Below are 13025 nucleotides of genomic sequence, written 5' to 3' on the forward strand. Positions count from 1 at the left end.
GACATATTTATTCCTAGTGTTATAGGGCTGCGACTCCTGTTCTGTAGCGATGGTGTAGAGGAGTCATTTGCCCGTGTAGAGTACTAATTCAAATGGACCTTGTTCCTCCTTGATTTGTGCTGCTTTTGCCACCAGGAGGATTTACTTCATGCTGTTGTTGACCATAGACTGATTCATCCCTAAATTCCTTCTTTGCCTCTTGGTAGCTCAGAAAACAGCATAAATAATTTGCAGGTAAACACAAATGATTCACATGCTAAAAGAGTATTTGTTTATTTTTATTGAGTCTATTTTTTTTTTTTAAGCAGTTTTAGGTTTATAACAAAATTGAAGGATAGGTACTGAGATTTCCCATGTACCCCTCTGCCCCAGCACATGCATGGTCCCCTGCGTTATCAATACCTCTCGGCAGAATTTTTACCACAGACCTAGGTTGACACATCATAATCACCCAAAGTCTGTAGTTTACCTTAGAGTTCACTTTTGATGTTGTGCAGTCTCAGGGTTGGGACAAATGTGTAATAACATGTATCTATCATTATATGGGTCTTACCAGGAGGCACTAGTGGTAAAGAATCCGCTTGCCAATGCAGGAGATGCAAGAGACATGGGTTCGATCCCTGGGTCAGGAAGATAACCTGGAGAAGGACGTGGCAACCCATTCCAGTATTCTTGCCTGGAAAATTCCATGGACAGTGGAGCCTGGTGGGCTAAAGTCCATGGTGTCACAGAGAGTCGGACACAACTGAGCGACTGAGCAGCTTCTGTCATTATATAATCATTGGGGGTATTTTCATTGCCCTGAATCCTGTTCTTTGCCTATTCATCCTTCCTCTGCAACCACTGCCCTTTTTACTGTTTTCTTAGTTTTGCCTTTTCTAGAATGTCTTAAAATTGGAATTGTACAGTATGTTGCCTTTTCAGATTGATATCTTTCACTTAGTGATATGCAATTAAATTTTCTCCATGTCTTTTCATGGCTAGATAGCTCATTTCTTTTTAATATTCTAATAATTTAATATTCTGAATAATATTCTAGTGTGTGGATGTGCCAGAACTTATTTGTTGATTCACCTACTGAAGGACGTCGTGGTTTCTTCTAAATTTTAGAAATTGTGACTAAAGCTTCTGTACACATCTATGTGTAGGTTTTTGTGTGGACATGAAGTTTTCAGTCCCTTTGGGTAGATATCAAGCAGTGCTGTTGCTGGATTGTATGGTAAGAGCATGCTTTGTTTTGTAGGAGATCGCCAAACTGTCTTCCAAGGTGGCTGTGCCATTTTGCAGTCCCCCAGCAATTAATGAAGAGTGCCCATTTTCCCACATCCTTGCCAGTATTGGGTGATGTCAGTGTAGTGGATTTTGGCCATTCTAATAGATATGTAGTAGTATTTCATTATTGTTTTGATTTGCATTTCTCTGATGCTTTATAAGTAGAGCATCTTTTCATGTGTTTATTTGCCATTTGTATATCTTCTTTGATGGGATGTCTGTTAAGGTCTTTTGCTTTTTTTAAAAAATTGAGTTGTTTGTTTTCTTATTATTGAGTTTTAAGAGTTCTTTATGTTTTGGATCAGACTTCTATCAGATGGGTTTGGTAAATATTTTCTCCTGGTCTGTGTCTTGTCTCATAATTCTCCTGTTATTACCTTTTACAGAGCAGAGGTTGTCTTTATTTTATTTTTATTTTTTATGTATTTGGCTACACCAAATCTTAGTTGCAGCATGTGAACTCTTAGTTGCAGCAGGTGGGATCCCGTTCCCTGATGGAATCGAACCCAGGGCCTCTGCATTGGGAGCGTGGAATCCAAGCCACTGGACACCAGGGAAATCCCACAGATCAGAGGTTTTTAAATTCAGTGAAGTCCAGTGTATCAATTATTTCTTTTATGAATTTTTGTCTTTGTCGTTTTATCTAAACAGCCACTCTCATACCCAGGGTCATCTAGATTTTCTCCCGTGTTCTAGGAGTTTTATAGTTTTGCATTTTGCATTTAGGTCCGTCTTTCATTTTAATTTCTGTGACAGGTGTAAGGTCTGTGTCTAGGTTCATCTTGCGTGTCGGTTCACAGTTGTTCCAGCACCATTTAATGAAGCTATCTTTCTTCCATAGTATTGCCTTTGTTCCTTTGTCAAAGATGAGTTGACTGTGTTTACGGGGGTCTGTATCTGGGTTCTGCATTTTGTTCTGTTGATTTATCTTTTGGTAATACCGCACTATACTATTGGTGTAACCCTATAGTAAGTCTTGAAGTCATGTAGTGTCATTGCTCCAACTTGAGTCTTCTTCAGCCTTATGTTGGCTATTCTAAGTCTAAGTCTTTGAAGGAATAATTTTTCCCTTTGCCTGAAAACAGACAGGTGATGGCTTACATTTCTGAAACTTGAGGTGCGTGTTTCATGCCATAGAAACAGCAGCTAAAAATCTTACCCTGAGGTGGTTAATCTCGCTTTCTCCCACTTCCTTTCTCTGTCGGTATTTCATCTACCCAGAAGCACATATTGTGTCTCTCGTTGGCACCAGGCCCTGGCATTAAATGGTAAGACCCATTCCCGAGTCCGTGTGGAGTGGGAGAGATGCTGACAGCAGTGAAGAGGGACCTGGGTGAGGTGCTCTCAGGGCTGGGAGGGAGGTTCGTTAGCTGGTTGAGAGGGTTTGGGAAGCTTTACAGGTGAGATACATTTCGACGGAGCTTTGAAGGATGAGCAGCAGAGTGTCCGAATGGAGAGGGCTGGGTCGGGGCATTCAGACAGAGGAAACAGCAAGAGGGCGATACTGGGAAGCGCAGCACACCCAGGATAACTCAGTGTGTGGGGCCTGCTGAGACATAAAATCAGAAAGAAAGTGGCTCTGAGTGAATCCTGAAGAGCCTGTTGTGCTGTCTCAGGACTTCCTCCTGAGTAGGGTTATTGGATATTTCGTTTTGTGGGGATACAGTTCACATAATGTAATATTTACATTTTAATCATGGTAAAGTATACAGTTCAGTGGTTTTTACTATATATGCAGAGTTACCCACAGCCATCCCCACTATCTAATTTCAGAACATCAGCAGTCATCCCCCCTCCCCTCGTCTCCCAGACTCTGGCAGCCACTAGTCTACTTTCTATCGCGATGGATTTGTCTGTTCTTAGACATTTTGTGTGAATAGAGTCATCTAGTACATGGCCTTTTTTGTCTTGAGTTATTTCACTTAGCCTGATGTTTTCAGAGTTCATCCGTGTTGTAGCAGTGTATCCATACCCTGTTCATTTTTGTGGCTAAATGCTACTCCACTGCATCACTCGACCACACTTTGTTGATTCAGTCACAGGTTGATGGGTGTTGGATTGTTTCCTCTTTCTTGGTTGTCACAAATGATGCTGCTGTTTGTTACCAGTTTCTGTGTGAGTGTGTGTTCTCAGTTCTCTTGGGCGTATACCTCGGAGTGGAATTGCTGGGCCAGATGATAACTCCCATCTTTTGAGGAATTGCTGAACTCTTCTAAGTCGCTGTGTTTTTTCAGCCAGGGCAGAACAGACTCAGGTTCTGTTTGAATATCACACACTTGAGGTCAGTGTGTTTTTTTTTTTTTTTAAGATGGAGTATTTCTACTGCTGTTACCTTGTTTTCCTACTTTAGGGCATCACAGTTCACAGCAGGGAAACATATTTGGCCCTTTAAAATTCCGTTGATATGATTACTGCAGAGCAATCTGTACCCAGTAGCACATAGTGGGACAGAAAGAAGTACTGTCAGGGTATTGACATTCTCTGTCTAGGATGTATTGTAGAGAATGAGTTTTTCTAGTTTAAAAAGAACCCTTGATTAAATTATGGGCTATTATTAGGGAGCTTATTGTACATATAAACTGTACTTGGATTCCCTGTAATTTGTTATAATTAATGCAAGAGTTCAAGAGCAGAAAGCAGGGATCAGGTTGTGGCATGCTTGGCTGTTTTGCAACACCTGGCTATTATTGGCCTTTTTTTCACCAGCAGTTAAGGCCCGTGTGTGTTTGTGTGCATTTAAACAAACATTATCCTTTTTAGGAAGGAATTGCAATCCTTTGACTCATTGAAACTTAAGGAGCCTAGGTAAGAAGTTAGGTGTCTCTGGCAAAATGGAATATTGATCAGTGATTGCTAAGACAGTCTTGTCTGTGTGTGTTTGAATGTGTGCATATGTTTGTATTTTCAGGTATGCGTGTGTGTTGGCTTGTAGTGTAAAAAAGACAAGACGAAAAACTTTCCCTTTTAAGGTTCTCTTTGTCGAGTTATGGTTTTAGCCTTTTCCTTTCTTTTCTCCCTCTCTGTTGGTTTGTTTCAATTTTTCATAATTGCAGGCAGAGTTGAAATCTGTCAGCCATTTGATGATGCAGAGTTTTAATTGACTGTCAACTTGAACATTTCATTAAATAGAAAAGATTTCAGATAGTGCATTGCTCAGGTACCAAACACAGTATTATACGTGAGTAATCACAAACTGGAATCTCCTTGGAGGCTTTGAGGACAGGGGGGCTGAGAGAGGGGAGCCTTCAGATTTGTCGGGTTGCATGCTTACGTATGGGCTTCCCTGATAGCTCAGTTGGGAAAGAGTCCGCCTGCAATGCAGGAGACCTTGGTTAAATTTCTGGGTCGGGAAGATCTGCTGGAGAAGGGATAGGCTACCCACTCCCGTATTCTTGAGCTTCCCTGGTGGCTGAGCTGGCAAAGAACCCACCTGCAATGCGGGAGACCTGGGTTGGGAAGACCCCTTGGAGAAGAGAAAGGCTACCCACTAGAGTATTCTGGCCTTGGAGAATTCCGTGGACTGTATAGTCCAGGGGGTTCACAGAGAGTTGGACACGAGTGAGCGACTTGCACTTTCACGCTCATGTATGTACTGTTTATCTGGTCCAGGCAGACGGAGAGCAGGGTGGGCCACCCTCTCTATTATCTGGACTTACAGCTGTGAACACCCTTCCGAACGGCTGGAATGTGCTGTTCCTCGCGTATTGGTGCCTCTGTCTGTCTAAGAATTAGAATTATGCTTTGCCATCCCATATCCCAGACTTTTAGGGCAGCTTAACTTCAATCCCTTCCTTTTTTTTTTTTTCATAGTAGAGAAATTTGTATGTCTACTTCTTATTGGCCCAATATGATGCCAACCAGAAAGTAATGCGAGTGTTTCAGCACCTATTGCAGTGTCCTGAGAGAACTGGGTTTCTGGGACATTCTCGCAAGATTCTCCTGATATTGCTGATTTTACTAAAGAGAGTTTTCTAATGAGGAGAGGACAATTTAAGTCTTACCCTCTTCTTAATAATAACAGTGGCCGAACAATCTGTCTTTCTCTCTCTCGTCCTCCCTCCCCAGTAGTTTTATGGAAAAGCTTCACAGTTTGAGGATTTTTAGGATGGGTTTTCAGGGCACCGATAATGCCCCGTCTCTCTAGATTGTCACAGTCCTACTGACTGTGCGCGTCGAAGAGGCGGGTTGATGGGACTGACCTTGAACTGTAGAGATGGGAAAGGCATGTGTAGCTCTCTGATGGCGACATTGCACGTGCACAGATCGTTAGGCGAACAGAGTGCTTTTACTGACCTGTTCTTAACTATGAAAGAGCATTTTCTTTCTGTCCCAGATCTCCTTGGGCACTGGGCGGAAAAGAGGTCAATCTGTGGATGGTATGTGCTGATCGGACAGCTTCAAGTGTTATTAATACCTTAATTGAGTGAAGTCTGTGTAACTTTTAATGACCCGTAATAGGAAAGTATCTTTACTCAATGCAAGGCAGTAAAGACTGTATGTAATACTGATGATGAACTCCTGTTTACTCTTTCGAAACATGTTGCATTTAGAAATAAATGCATTTAAGAGACTAGTCTGCATCTGCTTCTGGGGATGGCCTCTCCTTTTAGGCAGGAGCCTGTAATCCGAGACCCCCGTCTCTAGATTTTCCTTTTATCCTTCAGTGCATCTTTCAAGGTTGTCAACGAGTAGTTAGAATGCATAGCTCGGTCTCTTTTTCCTTCCTTCTGCCTCCGGGGGAGGAGCGTGAACTATCCCAGAGGCTACTGCTGGGAGAAAACACAGATCTGAGTAATCCACAGGCCAAACTCTGAAACATGTCGTGTAATGTTTTCTCAGAACAGCTTCCGTGTCAGTGTCTGTCTCATGTGCTGTGGCATAGATCTAACAGAGGGGGGAGGGCAGCATGGTTATGGAAGCCTGGGATCGTGAAAATCACGCGGCAGTGGTGTTTGTATTTTCCTTTCTCTCTCTCTAATGTGGCTGTGCTGCGCGGCTTGCAGGATCTTAGCTCCCCCAGTCAGGGATTGAGCCCAGCAGTGAAAGCTTCGAGTCCTAACCCCTGGACCACCATGGGAGTTCCTGCACTTTTATTTCTGCAATACTTTTCGACTTCAGTGAAATCTATGACTTGACTACAACGGCTGGGAATCCCACCCCACGCTCGTCGCCTTGTGGTTGCCGTGCAGAAACGGATCTCCAAGCTCTGGTCTGTGTGGTCCTGCCTTTAAGGAGCAGTATTACCTTGGACCAGTCCTTCTCCTCCCTCAATGGAGTTTCCTTCTTTAGAAACGAAAGACCCGGACTTGAGTTGTTGAAGTCCTTCCCTTGTTAGATAGCTTAGGCCAACTCACGCTGCCACAGTGCGTGACCTCCAGCTGTCTGTGGCTTTCGAAACCAAAGTCTCATTCCTCACCATCTTCCATGTCCACTGTGTCCACTGCCGTCTTTCTCGGGCTCAGACTCACTGAGCAACAGTACCTACTTGGGTGCTGCACATCTCACAGCAGAGGGAGGCAGAACAGGGAGCCAGACATGGGCTTGGGAGGCTTCTGCTTGGAATCAGCATGTGCCGTTTCTTCCTCCATGTCACTGACCCCAAAGCTAATCACAGAGTTGATTCAGTAGGTAGCTGTGACCCCCTGGGAGAGGCAGCCCCGTGGCGAGTTTTGGCAGACATTCAGAGCAGTGACAGTGACCTTTGACCCCCCGCCTCCACCATCCTGTGATTTCGGCCCAGGCTCTTGCCCTTGTGGGTTGACGCCCAACCAAAATCACATCTTGACTTTATTTATTTTTTGGTGGCACAGCATGTGGGATCTTAGTTCCCTGACCTGGGATCAAACCTGAGCCCTCTGCCTTGGAAGGCAGAGTCTTAACCACAGGACCGCCAGGGAAGTGCCCCCAAGTCACATCTTAAAGCTTTCAGATTTTCATGTCTATCCCACGTTTAAGGCGTTTCTGCTGAACTGGACTTGGGAAGAGTATTTCATTTCTGAGAGGGGTGGCAGGAGCCCTTTAAAAGCAGCACGTACTCTGCCTCTGAGTTCTCTCTTCTTATCTGTGGTTCTGTGGCAGTACAGTCCATACTTTCCAGGCCAACACGTGGAATGTCTCAATCTGAGAAGTATTAATAGATCTGCAAGTGAAATAGGCTTGCACAAGTGCTTAGATAGAGCCCTCATATGTGAATTAAAATGAGAGATGAAAGACCTTAGCAGTACATCTGTAAACATTGAGGCTAATGTTATAGGGTATAATTTTGAAAGAGTCCTTTGACACCACTGGCAGGAGTACTGAATGCTTTATTGATATAACTCAGTGTGGTATTTTTTTAAAACTTCCTTTTCATAATCTTAGGGAGAGGAGGGAACATGGAAAAGTCACTTATTTTCTCGAGTTTGTATAGAAAATATCCTGAGGCTGGGAAAGACTGAAGGCAAAAGGAGAAGGGGATGGCAGAGGATGAGATGATTAGATAGCATCACTGATTCAATGGACATGAATTTGAGCAAACTCAGGGAGATACTGAAGGACAGAGGATCCTGGCATGCTACAGTTCTTGGGGTTGCAAAGAGTTGGACATGACTTAGTGACTGAACAAAAACAAATTCAAGACAGATGAAACCTCTAGGGATAGGTTCTTAGTGACTTCAAGTTTCCAGGTGTGATGTTTAATAGCCCCAGTTACCAGGAAGCCTTTGTTACTTCACCCAGAGAAGCCTGCATTTAATCCACAAATTAATATTCTCTGGAGATTCAAAACAAAAAGCTTTGAAAATAGAAATATTACCCTTATTCAACAAGCACAATTATGTTCACTAATTCTTAGAGAGAAAGCAAAATCTTCACCTAAAACCATTCGTTGGACCTCAGCAGTCAGATGGACTATTTCCAGGTCTTTGAATATAAAAATTATTTAAAAGTTTTCCTTGTGGGCTTGGGTTTTCAAAGAGGATCCCTTTGGAAAGTTGGCAGATACTTACTTTCCTGGCACAAAGATTGGTTTTTTTCTTTTCCCCCTCCACCCAAAGCTATGACAGGGTGGAGTGGAGTATACTTCCATGAAATTGCATGTTTCCAAAATAGGATTCACTGTTACATTTGACTTCTGTTAGAATTGAATCTCTAATCAAAAATAAGCAAAAACCAAACACTCTAGAAATAGAATTTCAGCTCATATTCTCTAATTTGGTCTTCATATAGGATAGAATTATTATATTTTATAAAAGTGCCTTTTGAGCAGAAATGTAGCAAACAATCAATTAACAAAGTGGTTCAGATTCCATTCCCGTGCCTGTGATCTCATGTAGTAATATCCACAATCTCAAATGGCTGTTGTACCATATCATTAACGCTGTTCAGATTCTCTTGTAGTCTGGATGGCTTCCAGGAAAGAGCACTGCATTCTTCTGCTCCTTGGTTTCATTTCCCAGTGTTAGACTACGTTTAACCTAAAGGACCAGGAAAAATCCTGGTGTTCCTGTGTTTCCCTCCTAACTTTCTTCAAGGAGATGAACTAATAGTGTATATCATTAGATTATGGTTTTCGGCATGAATCTGTTATTTAAGTAAGGACTGTAAAACCCTGAGCTTTGCTTGTATTGGTACTTAATAAGGGTGCATGCTCCTTGAAGCAAAGGTGCTAGTGTAGAGCATTTTTGTTGGGGCTCTTGATTTGCTGAATGAAACCATGGAACCTATGATCCTTGGCACTTGCCTTGTGCAGGCTGGCCGTCTGTCCCCTGGGAACAGGAGGCATGCAGGCAGACAGGAGGCTTGTGGATCCTGGGAATGTATGGGACCGCCCTTCTGTGATGGTCACTCTTCTTGGATAAAACATCTGAAAAATATGCCTGAGCTTGGGGACTTGACCTGAGTGAACAGGGAGGAAAAATGAAAGCTAGAAGGTAACATGTAACATATTTTAACTCTGCAGCAATTCAGGTTTCCTTAGTCTTCAATACTTTGATCCTTTCTCATGCTGTTTCTTTTAATTCGTGTATTGTTATTGCTTCAAAATATTTTCATTTACTCCAATTCTCTCCTGTGAAGAATGATCAGGCAGGTCGTGGCTTCCCCTTTTCCCGCCATCATATGTTATTCCCAGAAACTCCGTCAACAAAGAAACACACACACACACACGTTAGGGCGGTGTCTTCAACTTTACAGGGTTTTAAAAAGTATCCTATCTAGTATTTGCTCCAAACTGTGCACATTCAGAAGCAGCAGACCACCACCTTATTACCAGGAAAAGAGTTTCAATCACAAGTTTTTAGATATAACCTCTGTTCCTGTTTGTTGAGATTTAGACTCCATGATGCCTTTAACCAGCTAAGAATACAATGAGTAGGTGAGGGCAAGACAGTGTCCTCTGGACTCAGAGTGGTGAATGGACACAAAGATTTTTTGTCCACATACCAGGGACTTGTCTCTGAAAATCAGCAAAGATACTTGTTATGTACATTAATTGATTTTGGTCAGTTCAGTTCAGTTGCTCATTCGTGTCCGACTCTTTGCGACCCCATGGACTGCAGCACGCCAGGCCTCCCTGTCCATCACCAACTCCCAGACTCAAACTCATTTCCATTGAGTCGGTGATGCCATCCAACCTCTCATCCTCTGTCGTCCCCTTCTCCTCCAGCCTTCGATCTTTCCCAGCATCAGGGTCTTTTCAAATGAGTCAGTTCTTCTCATCAGGTGGCCAAAGTATTGGAGCTTCAGCTTCAGCATCAGTCCTTCCAGTGAATATTCAGGACTGATTTCCTTTAGGATGGACTGGTTGGATCTCCTTGCAGTCCAAGGGACTCTCAAGAGTCTTCTCCAATACCACACTTCAAAAGCATCCATTCTTTGGCACTCAGCTTTCTTTATAGTCCAACTCTCACATCCATACGTGACCACTGGAAAAACCATAGCTTTGACTAGATGGACCTTTGTTGACAAAGTAATGTCTCTCCTTTTTAATATGCTGTCTAGGTTGGTCATAACTTTTCTTCCAAGGAGCAAGCATCTTTTAATTTCATGGCTGCAGTCACAATCTGCAGTGATCTTGGAGCCCCCCAAAATAAAGTCTGTCACTATTTCCAGTGTTTCCCTATCTATTTGCCATGAAGTGATGGGACCAGATGCCATGATCTTAGTTTTCTCAATGTTGAGTTTTAAGTCAACTTTTTCATTCTCTTCTTTCACTTTCATCAAGAGGCTCTTTAGTTCTTCTTTGCTTTCTGCCATAAGGGTGGTGTCATCTGCATATCTGAAGTTATTGATATTTTTCCCAGCAATCTTGATTCTAGCTTGTGCTTCATCCAGTCCAGCGTTTCTCATGATGTACTCTACATATAAGTTAAATAAGCAGAGTGACAATATGCAGCCTTGATGTATAGCCTTAATTGATTTAGTCAGCTGATTTTGACAGGAAGTCAAATTATTGACTCACAAGTGGACCCCCTGAGAGGTAGGGAAAATAGGGGAAGGTTGGTACAAACATTTAGATATAAGATGAATAAGAGCTGAGGAACTAATGTCTAGCGTGACTGTGGTTGATAACACTATACTGTATGTGTGCTTGGTCATGTTTGACTCTGCGACCCCCATGGACTGTAGCCCGCCAGGCTTCTCTGTCCATGGGCTTCTCCTGGCAAGAATACTGGAGTGGGTCACCTTTTACTCCTCCAGGGGATCTTCCTGACCCAGGGTTCAAACCCACGTCACCTGTATCTTCTGCACTGGCAGTCAGATTCTTTACCACTGTGTCACTTGGGAAGCCCTGCTATGTTGTATAACTTTATATAATTGAATTGAAATTTGCTAAGAGAATAAAACAATTTTTAACCAAAAAACAAGTGAGAATAAATAATATTCTTATATATATATAAAATAATGGACCCTATAAAAATGATTATGAATATTTAAGGTGAAAGATAAAATGGTAGTAGGAAAAATAAGTGGCTTTTCTAATAGATATTAAGTTTGACTAGAAAAAATCTTTAGATAACTCAGAGTGTTGGTCTTTCTAATTGTAAGTAAAGGTTTTCCCACCAGAGTCTTCCATAGTGACTCAGATGGTGAAGAGTCTGCCTACAATGTGGGAGACCTGGGTTCGATCCTTGGGTCAAGAAGCTCCCCTAGAGAAGGGAATGGCAACCCACTCCACTGTGCTTGCCTGGGAAAGCCCATGGGCGGAGGAGCCTGGTGGGCCCTAGTCCATGGTGTTGCAGAGTCAGACACGACTGAGCCACTAACACACAGTTTCCCACCAGAGACTGACTTGGGTGTCTTTACCCTGTGCTGTAGACTCAAGAGGAAAGAAGTAGAGACTGTTTTGTAGAGAATACCGGATTCTTCTTCTCAAATAGGAGCTAGGTTGACATGTAATAGGCTTCCCTAGTGGCTCAGACAGTAAAGAATTCGCCTGCCAATGCAGGAGACCTGAGTTTGATCCCTGGGTTGGGAAGATCCCTTGGAGAAGGGAATGGCCACCCACTCCAGTATTCTTGCCTGGAGAACCCCATGGACAGAGGGGCCTGCTGGGCTATAGTGCAGGGGTCACAGAGAGTCAGACGTGACTGAGCGGCTAACACTTCCACTGACATGTAATGAAGTCCATGATATCAAGGTAGAGACAGCAATCATTAGCTCTCACAACTGATTGCCTCTCTCCAAGAGAGCAGGGCTTTGGGTCACTCCTAAGTTCCCTTGATTGACATGCTGAAGTTTTGAAGACATTACAGAGTTGTGGTTACCAGGAGCAAAGAGGTTGTTAGCATTTGCCAAGAATTAATGCCTAAAAAGTGTGACTGTTCTAGAGGTAGTTTGTTTTAAGAGTATATTCAAAGGAAGTAGAGTCCTGGGATGTAAAGGTTTGGCGTGAGGAGATTTCTAAACGCTTAGGTAATTCTAATTATGATTTTATTGGCAAGGTAACAATAGCGCTCTATTAGCTTCTGAGAACAGTGGTCTGGTCTGAGGTTGCTGTTGTATATGGGCACATTCTGTCTGTCTGCACTTTGCTGCTTTGAGGATATACTTTGGGTTGGAAGGCTCAGTATCACATTCGATTAGATTTTTATGAGTCACAGATGTGGAGGGTGAGCCTGCCTCTGAAAGGCTTTATCCTGTCCATTAGCAGAATTCTAAATGATTTGGCCTGTTTGTCTTCTACCCTCTATAACCTTGGGATTTAAAAAAACAGTGTGCTTCCATAATTTTTTTTTTTTTTCAGGAATGTACACTGTTGCGTGGCTTTGGCAGCTGTGTGTTGTGGGTGTCCAGGTGTGCAAGAGTGCCCCCATCCTCAGTCTCTTGTTATGAAGAGCTGGTCCTTATCAGTAGTTCATCCTGCCGGCCTGCCATGAAATGATGTGATGAGAGCACTTTCGAACTCAGAGCGAAGGGGATGTGGCATCTGCCACATCAAACAAAGACAAACAGGCAGAGGTCACTTTCCATCTTTTATAGACCTGACCTTTATCGACATCACCTGTGTATCCTGCTGTGTACCCAAGGGGTCAAATCTAGAGGCATTCATGGCGTGGGAATATATTCCAAGTATGTGTTTTTAAGGTTATTTCTTCTGTTTCCATGAATAGATATCAGTATTACCTGCAAGTCAAAAAAGACGTGCTGGAAGGGCGGCTGCGGTGTTCCCTGGAACAGGTGATCCGGCTGGCAGGCTTGGCGGTGCAAGGTAAGAGTGGGGACTGGTGTGTGACAACCATCTTGTCTTGAATGCTGGCACCCCTAGCCTCTCG

The 13025-nt window shown here is 43.1% G+C and overlaps 1 protein-coding gene across 1 annotated transcript in view; it reads left to right on the forward strand.

Moving 5' to 3' along the window:
* Positions 1-13025, forward strand: part of PTPN14 (protein tyrosine phosphatase non-receptor type 14) — a 112696-nt gene that overhangs the window by 41151 nt on the left and 58520 nt on the right. The window contains exon 3 of the mRNA XM_061160955.1: positions 12864-12961. Within this exon, the coding sequence (XP_061016938.1) occupies positions 12864-12961 (98 nt within the window). The remainder of the gene's footprint in view (positions 1-12863; positions 12962-13025) is intronic.

Source organism: Dama dama, chromosome 14 (genome assembly GCF_033118175.1).
Source record: "Dama dama isolate Ldn47 chromosome 14, ASM3311817v1, whole genome shotgun sequence".
Classification (NCBI taxonomy): Eukaryota; Metazoa; Chordata; class Mammalia; order Artiodactyla; family Cervidae; genus Dama; species Dama dama.